This window comes from Priapulus caudatus, unplaced genomic scaffold, assembly GCF_000485595.1.
Source record: "Priapulus caudatus unplaced genomic scaffold, Priapulus_caudatus-5.0.1 Scaffold108, whole genome shotgun sequence".
Classification (NCBI taxonomy): Eukaryota; Metazoa; Priapulida; class Priapulimorpha; order Priapulimorphida; family Priapulidae; genus Priapulus; species Priapulus caudatus.
In genome coordinates, this window is record NW_014577169.1 from 250526 (window position 1) to 267517 (window position 16992).

At 42.0% G+C, this 16992-nt stretch overlaps 1 protein-coding gene across 1 annotated transcript; it reads right to left on the bottom strand.

Moving 5' to 3' along the window:
• Positions 1 to 9059: 9059 nt before the first annotated feature.
• On the bottom strand, positions 9060 to 16572 carry LOC106805283 (keratin-associated protein 16-1-like). Its single transcript, XM_014806821.1, has 9 exons — positions 16393 to 16572; positions 14731 to 14867; positions 14458 to 14516; positions 13633 to 13830; positions 12916 to 13207; positions 12467 to 12780; positions 10043 to 10207; positions 9347 to 9420; positions 9060 to 9089 (listed from the first exon to the last, which is right to left on the bottom strand). The coding sequence occupies exons 1-9, from the start codon at positions 16537 to 16539 to the stop codon at positions 9060 to 9062; spliced, it is 1416 nt and encodes a 471-aa protein (XP_014662307.1). The 5' UTR covers positions 16540 to 16572.
• Between the last annotated feature and the right edge of the window lie 420 nt (positions 16573 to 16992).

Here is a 16992-nt window from a genome sequence, read left to right on the forward strand (position 1 = left end):
ACACACACACACACACACACACACACACACACACACACACACACACACACACACACACACACACACACACACACACATACCGATACCGAGCTATACTTCCCGAAATATGCAGTGATCAATGTTATATCATCATATATAGCTTACGTCAATATGTATAGGGTCATAGCATGATACTGTAGTGGCCCTAGGGGTAGCCGCTATATGAATTATGTGCGTGTGAATGCACAATTGTTTTTCGGGATCATTTCTTGCTACCGGTGGCAAAGTGGGACTGTGTTGCGTGGCAGCAGGTGGCAAAACAATGAGACAAATAAACACAACGCAAGGTACTTAAGTATACGGAACCGGTAGTTTTATTGCTCATACACACACTACAGTTATGCAGTATCGTACCTGGTGGGTTACCCAACGCGTTATGAGTGCTCTGACTGCGTGACGTACTATTTGTCGTAACTATAATATTTTATGGCATAAGGCCAGTGACCGGTTTCGTGCGAAAATATAGGTGCTTCGGCGTGAACGCAATCCCGACGTATCTATTGCGATTGTCGGGAGTGAGAACAAGACGCAACGGCACCTGCTGTCGGCGTTCTCCTCCCTCCTCTCTTCGTCGCGCCGTTTCTCCTTCCTTCTTCTTTCTTCCGTCGTCTCTCTTCTGTCTTCCCTCTTCTTTCTTCTATCTTCTGTCTTCTTTTTTCTATCTTCTTTCTTCTGTCTTCTCCCTTCCTTCTTCTTTCTTCTGTCTTCTCTCTTCCTTCTTCTTTCTTCTTTCTTCTATCTTCTATCTTCTGTCTTCTCTCTTCTTTCTTCTTTCTTCTGCCTTCTATAACTTCTCTCTTCCTTCTTTTCTTTCTCTCTTCTTCTCGTCTGCCTCCGTGCAGTGATCCTGTCTTTAGTGTGCTCGTCTGCCTCCCTGCAGGGATCCTGTCCTTGGTGCTCCTAGGGGCTGCTGCCCCGGCGTTCGGATTTCTCCTGCTTTTCGGCTGCCTTATATACTGCCTGGTTGCTACCTGGCCGTGTACGATCCACCCCCTTCTCCTAGCAACAAGCAGGGGTGTTCCCCAGCTGGCATCGCTTCCGTACCGGCTTATACCGGTGTGCTCTGCCTTGATGCGGCCGTTTGTTTACATTATGCTCCGTATTTAGACCTGTTACGTCAGCTGCCCTGGCCGAGTAATTTTCCATTCGTATTCTATTCTAATTATCGTTTTACTTATCATCTTTTTAACCTGTATTTTATTATGGCTCGACTTTTCCCTTATTTGATTTTGTGTATTCATTTCTTAAGTAGAATTTGTGTGTAACCTGGTGTTCCGATCCAGGTTTTCAGTTATTTCAAAATGGCCGCGCCCTGTCGCGTGTTGGGTAATGCTATCCCCCGGGCGTGGAGGGAGGTGACCGCAGCGTGGCAGCACTAGTGTTGGGATAGTGTTAGGATTAGGGTTAGGGTTAGGGTTAGGGTTAGGATTAGGGTTAGGGTTAGGGTTAGGGTGAGGGTTAGGGTTAGGATTAGGGTTAGGGTTAGGGTTTTTGCATCATGATATCTGTCCCCACACCATAGATTAATTTTTGTGGATCACAATGCCTATATATAGCGCGGCGAGACATATATGTTTAGTGTGAGGGTTAGTGTTGGCGGTGTTGGAGTGAGGGTAACCGTTAGGGTTAACGTTTTGAACGTCATCGTCAACGTTATCACGTGACCTCCCTCCACGCCCGGGGGATAGCAACACCCCTGGCCAACCAGGTGGGATTGTGTCCAGCTTATTGAGACGCGCCGGTTCTAGTTACCTTGCGAATGCGCAGTTGTAATGCCGCAGGTAGGTATCTCGCGCGCGCAACGAATCATGGGAAATGTCAAAGGTCATTCGGGATAAACAAGTAACGTTGCGAACGCAGCGCTGTTTAAACTGTGTGTAAACGTAACGTTTTCGGTCTGAGTTTTCGTCTTCTTAGTATCGTATATTGGTTATTACGCTATATATGGCTTACGCAAATGACGATGATATGTCACTGAATGATTCTCTGCGCTAGAAAGACGATGCTTTGAAGCATTTTTTAGCGGACAGGCGGTTCCAAAAATATGGGACGAAAAGACGAACTCGCTGCTCTTGCTGCTCTTGCTTACGCTGCATCGTACATAAAGAAGTTCCTGCTACCGACTGCCGGTGAAGAAAGACGTCGTCATGCTGATCAAATAAAACTATTACAATTATTGACTCAACTCGAGTGGTCATAACAGCTAGTACTAGTACTTGTAATACTCGTGTGTGAAATTAGCAATATATATTTGTAACGTTTCCATTTCTCGAATACTCGTACATGCATGTACTGTTCTAGTCGTGGTCATTTAGTCCGTTGATTAAAATGTGTCTGGTGACATGGATAATGGTTCACAAAGTTAAGCGTCTAACCACATTATCCTTCTCAATTATGACGATCTCACTGTATTATGTACTCACTCTACTCACTCTGTACTCACTCTACTGGTATTATGCACTCGATCTGCTACAAAATTACTTCTGTCACAAACAATGTGGAGCGAAACAATAGAATCTGCATGGTTCTTCAACAATCACCTCGCTGCCGAACTGGTTGTAGGCAAGGAGCTAAATATAACATGTGTATATGTAGTTATGCTCATAGGGTCTATGTCCCCCAGGGTACTGCCGGAACGTACCCTGGGTACGGTCCGGTATATCGGAACGTACCCTGGTAACTATCTGATATGGTTAGGGTTGGGGTTAGGGTTAGGGTTAGGGAGTAAGCGTAGGCGACTCCCTAGACTCGTTAGTGGAGTAGGCGAGGTACGGTCCGGCATATTAGATAGTACCAGCAGAGCATATAATTCACGTTGATTTATATGCTCTGGTACCAGCGTACGTTCCGGTATACCGGACCGTACCCAGGGTATGTTCCGGCAGTACCCTGGGGGACATAGACTCACTCAGCGTATGTTATATATATGTTATGTATAAAGAATTGTGTTGAAACATGGCGTGCTTAGTGATCGGATCCCCTGGAGCTATACTGTAGGTTCAATCAAATCAGGAAGGTCACAGGGAGGTTCCATTTGCAATTAGTAGTGCTCATCGGCGGTTCTGTGATGTCAACTCGGCAACAGTCCCGGCAATCGGCAGTTCTGTGCAGTCAATACGACGACAGCTCTGGCAACCGGCAGTTCTGTTCTTGTCAACTCAGCCGCGGTTCTGGCAATCAAGCAACAAGATTTCTCTGCGGTGTCTCAGCTAAGCTGTGCCGTCGATCAACAGGACTTCTTGCCAAGGGACGCTATCCTGCGCCATGTAGCGTCGTCATCGTAGGCGTAGCCTCGCAGTTTAATAATGACAGTATAGTTCAGAGAAGATATGGTTACCGCATTCGGGGTAACCGATGCGACACAACGTACGGCAGTGGTGGCAAGTGGGCGAAGACCGTATAATGCGACCGCGTCCGGGGTAACCGACGACCAACCTACAATCCACAACGTAAAAACCCCCAGAAGACAGTCTCTCACCCTTGGCGCTTGGAATGTACGTACCTCTAATGATAGTGATAATTCAATCAGACCAGAACGTGCAACAGCTATCATCTGCAGAGAATTAGATAAAGCATGTATTGATATCTGTGCGCTCAGTGAAGTGCGACGTCCCGGCTCAGGCAATATCGTTGAAAGGAGTCACACAATCTACTGGAGTGGAGGAAAAGAGAAAGCAGCAGGTGTTGGTTTTGCTATCTCCAACAAACTAGCTCCTCAAGGTATAAATCCGATACCAATCAATGACAGGCTTATGTCAGTGCGCATACAGTTAAAGAGTGGCGAACACCTTACACTTATCAGCGTATATATGCACCAACTATGCAAAGAACACATGAAGACAAAGAACAGTTTTACGAGCGGCTTGGCACTTGCATTACAGCAGCTAAAGATGACAACATCATAGTTCTAGGTGATCTTAATGCTCGTGTTGGCATAGACTAGAAATCGTGGCCATCTGTCATCGGTAAATACGGCGTTGGTAATATGAATTCAAATGGACTAATGCTATTAGAGTTCTGTACCAGATTTCAGCTTACAATCATGGGTACAATGTTTCAACTTAAAGACAGCCTGAAGAACACATGGCAGCACTTGCGGTCAAAGCACTGGCATCAGATTGACCATGTACTAGCAAATCAAGCTGCAAAGCAACACGTCATAGTGACCAAAATCAATCAAGTAGCAGACTGCTTCACTGATCACAAGTTGATTGTTTGTAAGTGTCATTTCTCCATAAAACCAAAGAAGAAGGGCACAAAGCTTCCCAAAGACACTGGCCTAAACAATGAAAGAAAAGAAATGCTGGAACAGTTCTTAAATGAAAATTGTTTGATTGCAAAGAACATTGGGAAGATCTCAGAGAAGTGCTTCAAAATGCAGCCAAAAACGTATTTGGAAAGAAGGAAAAGAAACAGAATGACTGGTTTGACGAGCAGGATGGAGAAATCAGAGAGCTACTTCAAAACAAGAAACTGAACAGGAATACTCATAGAGAGCGTATCAGAAAGCTAAAGAATGACTGGTTCCAGCGAAAAACTGAAGAAGCAGAATTTTTCTCACAAAAAAATAACCACAGAGAAATTTATGCCACTCTCAATGCTGTCTACGGTCCAAGAACTAAAAGCTACCATCCTGTTAGATCAAAAGATGGCGAGCTCCTGACTTTACCAGATAGCATCAAGAACAGATGGGTAGAACATTTCAGTGATCTTCTGAATCAACCAACTGATGTTGATTTAAGCATCTTGGATGACATAGAGGAACATCCAATTATTGCGTCCTTCAATGATCCAATCTCAGAAGAAGAGCTAGGTAAATCTCTCAAGAACACCACATTAGGAAAAAGTCCGGGCCTTGATGGAATACTCCCTGAAGTTCTTGTGCATGGCGGCGCTCGTTTGAGAGCTTTTCTACTTGTAATCTTTTACATCTTCTGGACAACAGAGGAGATTCCATCTGACTTGATTAATCCTAACATCACTATCCTGTTCAAGAAAGGTGACAGAAGTCAGTGCGGCAATTATAGGGGTATAGGGGTCATCTTGCAGAGACTACATCACCTTGCAGAGAAGATATACCCACAATCTCAGTCAGGGTACCGCAGGGGCAGAAGTACTGTGGATGGAATCTTCACCCTTTAACAGGTAATGAAGAAAACGAGAGAATAGCGCAGAAGTTTGTATATAGCTTTTGTGGATTTCACTAAAGCGTTTGACACCGTCAATCGTGAGCTACTCTTTATTATCCTGAGTAAGCTGGGCTGCCCTCCAAAGTTCATAAGAATCATCAAGAAGCTATATACGAACGTGCATGCAAGGCTCATTGTAGATGGTGAACTCACACAGGCCTTTGAGTACAACAGTGGTGTCAAGCAGGGTTGTTAGCTAGCACCAACACTCTATGGCATCTATGCAGCTGTTTTGCTTTGTCTTGATTCTATAAGGAAATCAAGCACACCTGCAGTGTAAAAGTCAGATTTCGCTATGATGGTAATCTATTTGATCTTCGAAGACTGAAGTCAAAGACCAAAGTTCTTACCGAGTACATCAGGGAGGCTCAATATGCAGACGATATAGCCATATTCAGTGACACTTCAGCGGGACTACAGTTGTTACTCACAGCTTACAACGACCTTGCTAAGAAGATGGGACTACGTATTAACACTGCAAAGACAGAGACCATGTGCATTGGTACTGAAGCTGAGTTCTTCATAGGTGACACCAAGTTGGCGAACGTCACCCGTCTTCAAATACCTTGGCAGCTATGTAACAAATGACTGCTCTATGAAGGAGAAACTTGCAGCTCGTATCCAAGCAACATCATGTGCTTTTGGTCGACTACGTCAAAGAGTGTCCAACTCACGTGACCTTACAATAAACGCTAAAGTCAAAGTCTACAACCATTGTCTTATGCCACTTCTGATGTACGGCAGTGAAACCTGGACTCTGTACCATCATCAATTTCGACAACAGAGAACAATACAACAACGTCACCTGCGCTTAATCATGCATATTAAATGGGATCATTACATCAGTAACGAGGAGGTCCTGAACAGAGCGGGTGTTGAAGACATCGAGTTGAAGCTAGTTAGAAGTCGTCTGCGTTGGCTTGGCCACATCTGTAGAATGGATAATGACAGACCAGCAAAGGCACTCTTATACAGCGAGCTAGCAAATGGATCCCAATCTGTTGGCTGTTCTAAATTGAGATATAAGGATACCTGCAAAGGTGCTCTGAGGTGTGGTAATATTCTTGATCAGTGGAGGAATGTTGTAGACAACAGACAGGAGTGCATACAACTTGTGAATGCTTCAACATAAAGGGAATCAAACAGTATGAAAGAAAAAGTGAACGAAGACTAAAGAATTTGAACAAAAGATGATCTATAAACTTTACAGCTATAGATATTTGTACTACATTATTATTCTGTGTAATGCCCGTTTCGGGCTCTCACTAGGCGTATATATATATATATAACATATAATAATTATATGTTATATTTAGCTCCTTGGTTGTAGGCACATAAATGCAATACATCAGCCACATGTTTTATTAAAACCAGTCTCTCGTGTTTAGTACCACTATACATACGTACCGCACACATATACACAACATGTACACAACTGAGGAACGTAATAAGAGACTAATTAACCTGATGTTTATGGTATATATCATACATTTTAATTTTGTTTACTTGGAACAAAGTCAATATCAAATTGTAGTTTTGAGATGCAACTCGACATAAGTGCTATGCATATGTGTGACTAATTTTAAACATATACATATGTAACTTAATGGCTAATGTACAGTAAAACAATGGTTGATAAAATAATGATTAAATGAAATGAAAGAAATTAAGAGTTGTATATGAACTTCTGTACATTTACTGATTGAGATATGTAGGAAATATGCCGAATGTGCTGAGAGAGTTGTATGTTCTTTCACTTGAATATTTGCAAGAGTTGATCGTCTGAGAAGTAATCCCCGTATCCCCCAATATAAAATTAATAATAGCATGCAACCCTCTCCCAGCTAACACATAACGTTTTCACAACGTTGCTGGAATGTTGTAGTTTGGTTAGGTCAGGAATAACGTTGCAGCAACGTTCTAGAAACGTGCCATGCGAACGTTACACTCGCACCTTCCCAGAACGTTATGTAGTAACGTTTTAAAAACGTTGTTAGGACGTTGGATACGTATATGCTATATTATACATATTTTTCTATAGTAAATTGACATCTGTATTTATGAAATATACTATATCATATGTTAACGTATAACCTTAATTAATTACGTCATGTTATTTAAATGTTATTATCGTTATTTCTGTCAGATATTGTGCAACGTTCCCACAACATTGTAGGAACGTCCGTAAAATACATTCGTGTAGAGACAGAGACGGTAGAGATTGATAGTAAAACGGATTGAAATACTGGGATATTAATAACAAATGTCTTCTACCGTCGAGCTTTCTTTAATAATACACATCTGAATTTATACAATATTGCTAAACAAATGTTAGAAAAACGTACAAAAACAGTCTGATATTTACGCCATTTGTTTTAGACATAAGGACAGAGCTATCGTGTATACAGCAACCCTGACATGCCATCTCCTAAATATTCATCTAGCATGTTATTATCAATTATTGGCAATTCCAATTATTGGCACCACGATTTTCTCTAACATTTTATCTCTACATGATACATGAGGAATTATTAAAAAAAACTACACAGCAGATATACAAAACAAGATCCCGACATGCATCCAGGAACTAATCCAGACACACGTACAGTATAACTATTAGTAAATAGTCATTGTGGCTTGAAAACACTAATTCTCTTAAAATTGTGTATGCAAATGCTACTATATACACTGGGCCTTCCCAAACTAAATGTACATAGTTCAGTACTGTCATACTGTTGGAAATCAGAAGCAAAACTAGAAAATACGTATGAAACGCCGGTCAAAAACATCGATCGTAATGTATGTACACAGTATAGTAGCTCAGCTGGCGGGAACCTATTGTTTATCCCAAATGACAACTCGCGCATGCGCAGTTGTAATGCAGAACTCGCTTATAAGCGAGTTCGGTATCTCGCGCGCAACGAATCATGGGAAATGTCAAAGGTCATTTGGGATAAACAAGTAACGTTGCGAACGCAGCACTGTATAAACTGTGTGTAGACGTAACGTTTTCGGTCTGAGTTTTCGTAAAATTCGTTTTCGTCTTCTTAGTATCCTATATTGGTTATGGCTTACGCAAATGACGATGATATAACACTGAATGATTCTCTGCGATGGAAAGCCGATGCTTTGAAGGATTTTTTAGCGGACAGGGGGTTGAAAAATATGGGACGAAAAGACGAACTCGCTGCTCTTGCTTACGCTGCATCGTACATGAAGAAGCCTGTGCTACCGACTGCCGTTAGACGGCCGCTAGTAACCATATTAGTTTTAGACTTAGACTTAACCGTTAGACTTTCAAGCAGCAGACCTAGTGTTATTGACCTTGATAGGTTTCCCCAACAATTAGCACACTATAGTAGTAAAATATTGTAATGCATAAAGTCTGTATCAATGTGTGGGTGAGAAAATTGTTACGGAAGGATATAGCCGCTTCAATAATGCTCAATGGCTCTGTGCTATGTGGTCCGAATTTATTGGCACTCAAGTAGACATTTTGGTATTATTTACTGTATTTTGAAAACAATGGAGGCAAGTATAAAGAAATCCGGACACAAATTCCGAGCCGAATTATTATTATTATTAATATTATTATTATTATTATTATCATCATCATATATCATCATCATCATCATCATCATTATTCAATTTTTAATTCTGTGTCAGTTATTAATTTATATAATAAATAATATTTTAACAACGTTGTGTTCTGGTAACCCTTTGCTGATTCTATACCTTTATGCATACACGCGTTTCTTTTAGTTACGATCTGTTTATATCACTATCTGCTTCACTGATGTAAAAACCTAGCCATAGTCAGAGCCTTTGGTTTCAGTAGATGAGATTAGGTTGTACATATAACTGTAATGCATAGTCGACATCAATATCATAATATCAGGAGTGAATAATAGAGATCTAATAATCTCTATTATTCACTCCTGATAATATCCAATATAAATTTTCCTTTATTTCTAAGTGGATCATATTACGTTATGCATAATTGCGGCTCTACATTTTGTCACATCACAAACATGCGCAATGAAGAAAATATTTAATATTAATATTTAAGGGAGAAAGGTTGGTGTGCACGTTATTGTTGTCCGATCGCCATCGATTACTTCGGTACACGTAAAGAAAACCTCCAGTGTCGGTATGCCCGTACAGCCATCGTTGGCGCAGCTGATTTTCGTCCCTGAAAATTCAGATAATGAATGAAACAATAACAATAATGAAACAAGGCGGAGAAGCACATGGATTGGGCTTTTTTAGTTAGAATTTTGAAACTTTCCACACGCGTAAGACATGAGGTCCTGAGGATTTTCTGATATTGTGCCAATTCAACAGCGCCACCTTGTGGCGTACAGCGCCCCTAGCGGTATAACAGGTGTTGCGTTATGAATGGATGAATGAATAAATGTATGAATGGATGGGTGGATGGATGGATAGATGGATAGATGGATGGATGGATGGATGGATGGATGGATGGATGGATGGATGGATGAATAAATGAATGGATGGATGGATGGATAGTGGGATGGATGGATGGATGGATGAATGAATAAATGGATAGATGGATGGATGGCTGGATGGATGGTTGGATTGATGGATGGATGGATGAATGGATGGATGGATGAATGGATGGGTGGATGAATGCATGCATGGATTGATAGATATATGGATGGATAAACGAGTAAGTAACGTAGCTCTTCTCGGAGGTATCAGCTGACGGTATGCAGGAAACTACGATAATGAAGGTAGGAACCACAAAGCGTACGCTGGATGTGAATAGAACAGAATGATATATAGTGTCTTACCACATTCGTCATTTTTCGAGCAGTTACACTCGTACGTCCCAATGGTGTCACCTTTTTGGCAACTCTGATTACTCACATCCCCTCGTTTGCAGTTGGGTAGGGGTTCTCCCGCATTGGGGAATCCAGGTGGGATCAAAGCAGTGTTACACAGATTATTACCTGGTGCTAAAACAAAAGGTGAAGCGATATATTATAGTGAACCGATTTACAGCTACAACATCTCCAGCGTGGGTACTTGCACCGTCACGTACAAGCAGATGAAAGGATTTTGATGTATTGGCAATCATTTAGTTCCATAGATAGTCAATAAAACATTTTATCTGAGACATTTATGCTGAAATCAAATTTAGTACATTATTATGTCATTAATAAGTGATAGTGACTATACGCATGCACATTATGTATACTCTCATGCATGCATATTATACTCGCACACGATATATACATCCGCATTATATATATATAACTCTTAATCCAACCATAGGTGGACAGTACCGAAAACTAGTGTTATACGTAGACATTTTCCATACGCTAATATATCTAAAGTACTGCACAGTAACACAAATGCAATTTCTGGAAATAGTACATCTATATTAGTGCGTTTAGGGGGTATAGACAGATATTTGTTAAAACTATTCAAAGATAGATATACACATATATGTCTACTTAAGTCTGTCTACCTAAAGCACTTAAAGCTACTGACTGTCTACTTAAAGACTGATTTTCCATACGGACGTATATATGACACTTTTAGAAAATGTATTCTTAACAACACATTTAAGCTTTATCATATTTTAAAATGTTACAGGTCAATAGAACGAGGACACCTCTACTAGATAAACACGACATAATTATAAATTTCATGACGAAAACGAAGTTATAGCATGCTAAACATTAGGTAGACAGCAAATATGTCTACCTAACAAATTTGTCTACATAACGGCCGGTTTTTTACACCCGATGTCTACATATGGTGGGATTAAGAAATATATATATATATATGCATGATATACGTGATGAATGCTTTTCTTTTAGCGTGATTTTACGTTTTTTCTGTAATTTTCCAGGAGATGAGTCACTCGTCAGAACCCATTAAAATAGGCGGGGACACTCGTTTGCATATCTCACCCATATCTGACAGTATAGGTCATGCAAGGCATACTGCAAAGACAACGACCAAGCGTAACGTGCAGTGTCATATTTGCAGCGACTGGTCTGAGCTACACTGCGGAGGGCACTCACTATATATAGCAACCACCGATTCCAATATTACCAGCGATGCTTTATAGAATGAGTAAAGTGCATGTTGTAGTATACACTGAAGCATTTTAAGCATTTTTAATTATTTTTTTGTGTCATGCATATTTAATCCTGATGTCTATATCATGTTAGCGCCCTCAATTGGTAATTGAATTACACCTATATGTGAATAATTGGGCGTGTTTGTTTAGACTGATCATATGGTCCGGATCGTTCGAGCCACATGTCTGATTAGTCGGATATCCACTGAACTCGATCCGCTTGATTTGTTCCTCCTGGCGTGCTGGGTTCGAAGGGGATCCAATATGGCGGAATAGGAATCACTGTTTGTCGCTAGTTATACTAACTATCCTCGGGAGCTAACATGCGGTTAATAGCGAGCGACTTTAGCGAACGGAGGTTCGTGAAACGCGTCCTCTGCTATTTAGCGGACAATTCGGGAGATAGCGGGAAAAATAGCGGAGGGAATAGCGAACGGAGGTTCGTGAAACGCGTCCTCCGTTATTTAGCGGACAACTCGGGAGATAGCGGAGAAGATAGCGGAGGGAATAGCGAACGGACGTTCGTAAAGCCCCCCATGCCCCCCTCTTCGCTAGCTACGGCCCTGCTGCTCCGGTGAGGGGTCACAGCATTGACACATGCAAGCACATTTGCATTTATTTTAGCCAGAGCGGGATCAAGTGATCCAGAGATCAGACGGATCGGTCTCAAACAGGCCCACATTAATTGTTTCGACAACTCATTATATCCAGCCACTGTATTTTGCTTAGAACAGAATTACCTGCATCTATTTGGCAGTAATGGCCCATGATTGCCCTTTGGTTAGTTTAGCTAGTGCTATATATATTTCTTGATACTCTTACATAATTATATTCCGCTAAAATGAGCATATATATCAACGACTAATACATCATAGTAGCTAGCGGAGGTACGAGGCAGCTGCCCCCCCCCCCCAGAGAAATTTTTATAGTTTCGCATGGTCAATGGCGAATTGACCACGGTCACCTGCCCAGAACGCAGCCTGCACGTGGCTTTGCACCTCCACGAAAAATGGGTTTGCTACGCCCCTGATGATAAATTATGTACAATGCCTATCAGGGAATTTGTAATTTTGTAAAGACTATGGGTGAATACAGTCACTTATAGGTCGTATAATTTACGTACCTGTACAGACTCCGTTAACTTCAGTGAATATGGGATGACATGCACATGCAATACCATCCGGACAGTATGAGTTCGGATCCATAGCCATGCACGATGCGTCTGTGCAACCAACAACACACATGAGATTATCGTCGCATATTTCCCCGGCGCCACAGTCTGTGTCTATGATGCACTCGACGCAGACTTTGTTCACACATCTAGGAAGTCCAACGACGTTGACGCAGTGCGAATCCATGTTACACTGCTCACATGTTCCGCTAGTGCAGGCCGGTAAGTTCGCATTAATCGCCGTACATTCTGCATCATTTTGACACGTAACACACACACCGTTGCAGCATACTGGTGTTGCTGCATTCATGCTGCAGTGCGTGTTAGTTGAACATGCGATACACATGCCATTAACACACGCAGGTAAATCAGAATCGGTACAATCGTCGTCATCTTGACATGCGACACACACACCGTTGCAGCATACTGGTGGTGCTGCATTCATGCTGCAGTGCGTGTTAGTTGCACATGCGACACACGTGCCATCAACACACGCAGGTAAATCAGAATCGGTACAATGGTCGTCATCTTGACATGCGACACAAATACCATTGCAGCACACTGGTGCAGCTGCGTCCGTGCAATCTGCGTCGAGTAAACACGTGCCAGCACAAACATTCGAGTAACACGTTTGACCAACCGGGCAAGTGATCTCCGCACATGTGTCCTCACATACAGTGGCAGAGGTTGTAACTGAAATATTAATTACCACAGATTATATGGCTGTGTGTGATCACTGTTTACGGCCATTTTGGCAATGACGCGACAACATTTATTTCGCAGAGGAATCTCTAGCTTTAACTGAAAGCATGTTTACCCCAAGACTTTATAATATGTGCTAGATCGCTGGCAAATAACCAGCAGGTTAGCTATAATAACCACTTTACAATCGTAGGCGTACGTAATAGTTTGCAATTACGTTTGAAGTTTATTGTATGAATATTTATGTGCATCATTCTTGCTCGGCTTTTTAATCGATCGATTCTTCCTCATCGTTCAATAATAGGATTGATAACCGTAATAATGATTCCTGATGAGGATTGGATCTCCGTGAAACTATTTTTAATCCGGATGTGTGCAGAACCGTTGTACGTTGCAGCTATAAATTGTTCACTTACCCGGCCTACATTCTAATTGGTAGGCGCCATGACGTGGTCCGTATTTATCGTAAGTATGTCTGTTGTATGCCAATCTTATGACCTCGTATCCTGTTATGCAACCACACGTCCGTTGTCCATAACCGACGTCCTGGCATTGTGCACCATCTCCGCCAAGACATTGTATCGTATCCAGGCAGCTCCATCCAATGGGGACATCTTTTTTAAGTTTAAACGTTTTAATTAATTAAGAGTCAATCTGACTCGATACAATCACGTAATATATCACGTATAATTTGGTGGCGGTCCATGTCATGTTTACTAAACAGTAGCTCAGATGCAACCCTCGTCAGAGTAGTAAAGAGACTCCTCCACCGGGTCTCATTGACATAATTGTCACCCTCCCCACTCTCTACCACCGACCATTCACTCGTTACACCGCTTCCCTTCAGTGGGTAAAACACAAAATAGCTATACTATCTCTTAATTACGGATTAATTTAGTTTCATCGTTTTTTTGTATGTATAATAGACGTTTTCTACAAATAAGAGATCAAGTAAATTTATATGCTGTATATGTAAACGTTAGGCAAATAAAGGTTAATATAGGTTATAAGCAAATGAAGGTTATAAGAAGCTAACTCGCGTCTTTTTTCTATTTCATGTGGTGGGGGAAAATTGATTCCGATTGGGAACATTGCTTCCCTTAACGCTGTGGTTTACCGTAACGTAACGGCGATGATGAGCGTGAGACTGTGCTTGACATGTTCACTGAGATCAGTACCGCAGGCAAATTACACGCGTGGCTACAGGGACTTGATTCAAGTACACGGTTAGATCGCATTACCTGGCAGAAAATTCTTCGAGTTGAAGAAACGTGCACATTCGGATGCCGCTTTCTGGTTGCTGTCGTAAAAAACACAGACAAATCCAATATTAACATACCCGCGTATCGTTAATTAATAATTATGAACGCATAGGGTTTTTCGTTATTCTAAGTCTCGCTATCTCTGTTATTTTGCGTTGTCTAATGCCCAGTATCCGCCCGACGTAAATTTTACTTCGTTTATTTTACTTCGTAAATTTTACTTCGACCAGCAAACGTCAATGGTATGCTTACTAATCTAAGGGGTATCCCATCGGTAGATGACATTCCACTTCGAAGTCGACACTTGGTAGATTAAACTTGTGTGAATATGGTGTCCACTCGATAACCAACAAATCCCACACTCTGATGTACTTTCCATAGACATCAGCCTGTAGTTCGAATCGAAATAACGAAATAAGATCATACATTCTGATCGCTTTCGGATTGAAGTTCATGAGATTGCTGACGCAATGGTGGTACTATAAACGTTTTTATACAGCCGGAGTGTACATGGAAGCAGAAATTGTATGTGGGGGAAGCAGCGGGAGTATATTTATGCAGGGAGGCAGCATATGTGCAGGGAGGCAGCATGTGTGTGCAGGGAGGCAGCATGCGTGTGTAAGCAGGCAGCAAGTGTGTGCAGGGAGGCAGCATGTGTGTGCAGGGAGGCAGCATGAGTGTAAGCAGGCAGCAAGTGTGTGCAGGGAGGCAGCATGTGTGTGCAGGGAGGCAGCATGAGTGTAAGCAGGCAGCATGAGTGCAGGGAGGCAGCATGTGTGTGCAGGGAGGCAGCATGTGTGTAAGCAGGCAGTAAGTGTGTGCAGGGAGGCAGCATGTGTGTAAGCAGGCAACAAGTGTGTGCAGAGATTATGTAGGGTGGCAACAGGAGGAGTAAGAACTGAGGCAGGAGACTGCAGGGCGGCAGAAGTATAAGGCCTGGCTAGACAATGACGTGAATTAGAAACCATTACAAAATGCTCATACAGCAGCAGGAGAAGCAATGCCACTAAAGCTGCTCTGAATATGTATCCGTCCTGCGGAATCCGGAAAATTAGTCACAGAAAACTGGTCACAGGAAACCTAAGCACCGAAAAATTTAAAACAGGAAAATTGGCCACACGGAAGACTGGTTACAGACAAATTTTTCACATGAACATTGATCATACGGAAAATTAGTAACAGGAAAAGTAGTCACAAATAGTAAACCTTCTCAAGAGTAGAGCTCGGTAAATTCCGGTAACGAAAATCGAGAAGGCGGCAGAGGAGGAGCGTAGAATGAGAAGAATGAGAAAGATAGGGCGAAGAATGCGGTAAATCTGGATGGAGGACAGCATAATTATAGAGAAGAGTTTGGAAATGGAAGAAAGCGTGTGAGAAGCAGGATAGGACGCGGAAAAGCTGAAGAAAGAAAGCAAAATTGGTGGAGAATGTGGAAGCAAGTATAGGAGAATGAGGAATGACTTAGCACAGGAAATGTGAGGAGGTAGAAAATGAGGGAGGAGGGTAGAGTAGGAGGGAGGAGGGTAGCGTAGAAGGAGAAGATGGGGAGAATATACAAGAGGAGGGATCTGATTACGCACGGTAGGAAGGTAGAATGGTGGAGGAGGAAAAGGCTTGTAGATGAAGATTGTAAAGGAGAACAGAGGAGGGGGAAGTGGAGGCGACGGAGGGAGGAGGTACATTATTAGGAGGGAATGTGCTGGAAGAGAAGCAGGAAGGAAGGAGGAAGCAGTAGCATATCGAGGTTTGCTTATGTGAACAATTTTCCTGTCACCAAATTCCGATCACTAGTCTGCCTGTAACATAGTTTTGTGACAAAATTTGCTACACCCCATCCTGCACACCACGTGCGCAAGTCAATTCATCAACATTTCGTACGTCTTTTAGTACCAACCCCATATCTATTGTGCTCACCCTTTTCATTCCGCAAAACGTAAATGGAATAAAGAAAGTCTGCTTGAGCTTTCCGTGGCCATACACGCTGCAGTGCGGACTTCGATCTGCGCCTGGCACGTATATATACCCATAAAAGGGCAGACGAAACTCGATGGTCAGCAGCATGCCATGACAATGCGTGATGTCACAGATGCGCGTAAAACCTGAAACACCCTGTAGTTGATTGGCAAGACCGGGCAAGGCAAACTAAGAGTTTGCAACAAACGATCAATTGAAGTTCAATAGATGATGGCATCAGCGCAATATGTGGACTACAATATTAGTTTTCTGCACTATTTGCTCAACGATACTTCCAGTATGCTTTGCAAACACGAGAATTAATTCAATTACATTCTAATTTCATCAATTCCTAAATAACAGTGATCCATGAAATCAGGAGTAGATAAAGGGAATCCCTTCCCTTTATCTACTCCTGATGAAATTGATCGCAATATACATTATACATATATATATATATATGTGTGTGTGTGTGTGTGTGTGTGTGTGTGTGTGTGTGTGTGTGTGTGTGTGTGTGTGTGTGTGTGTGTGTGTGTGTGTGTGTGTGTGTGTGTGTGTGTG

Excerpts from the sequence above, each read along its gene's own strand:
- LOC106805283 (XM_014806821.1), bottom strand. The coding sequence starts at position 16,539 with ATGCTGCTGACCATCGAGTTTCGTCTGCCCTTTTATGGGTATATATAC. Across the intron at positions 13,208-13,632 it reads CCAATTAGAATGTAGGCCGG|TTACAACCTCTGCCACTGTA; the intron begins GTAAGTGAACAA and ends TTAATATTTCAG. Across the intron at positions 9,090-9,346 it reads TTTTCTTTACGTGTACCGAA|TTATATGTACAACCTAATCT; the intron begins GTAATCGATGGC and ends TATGCATTACAG.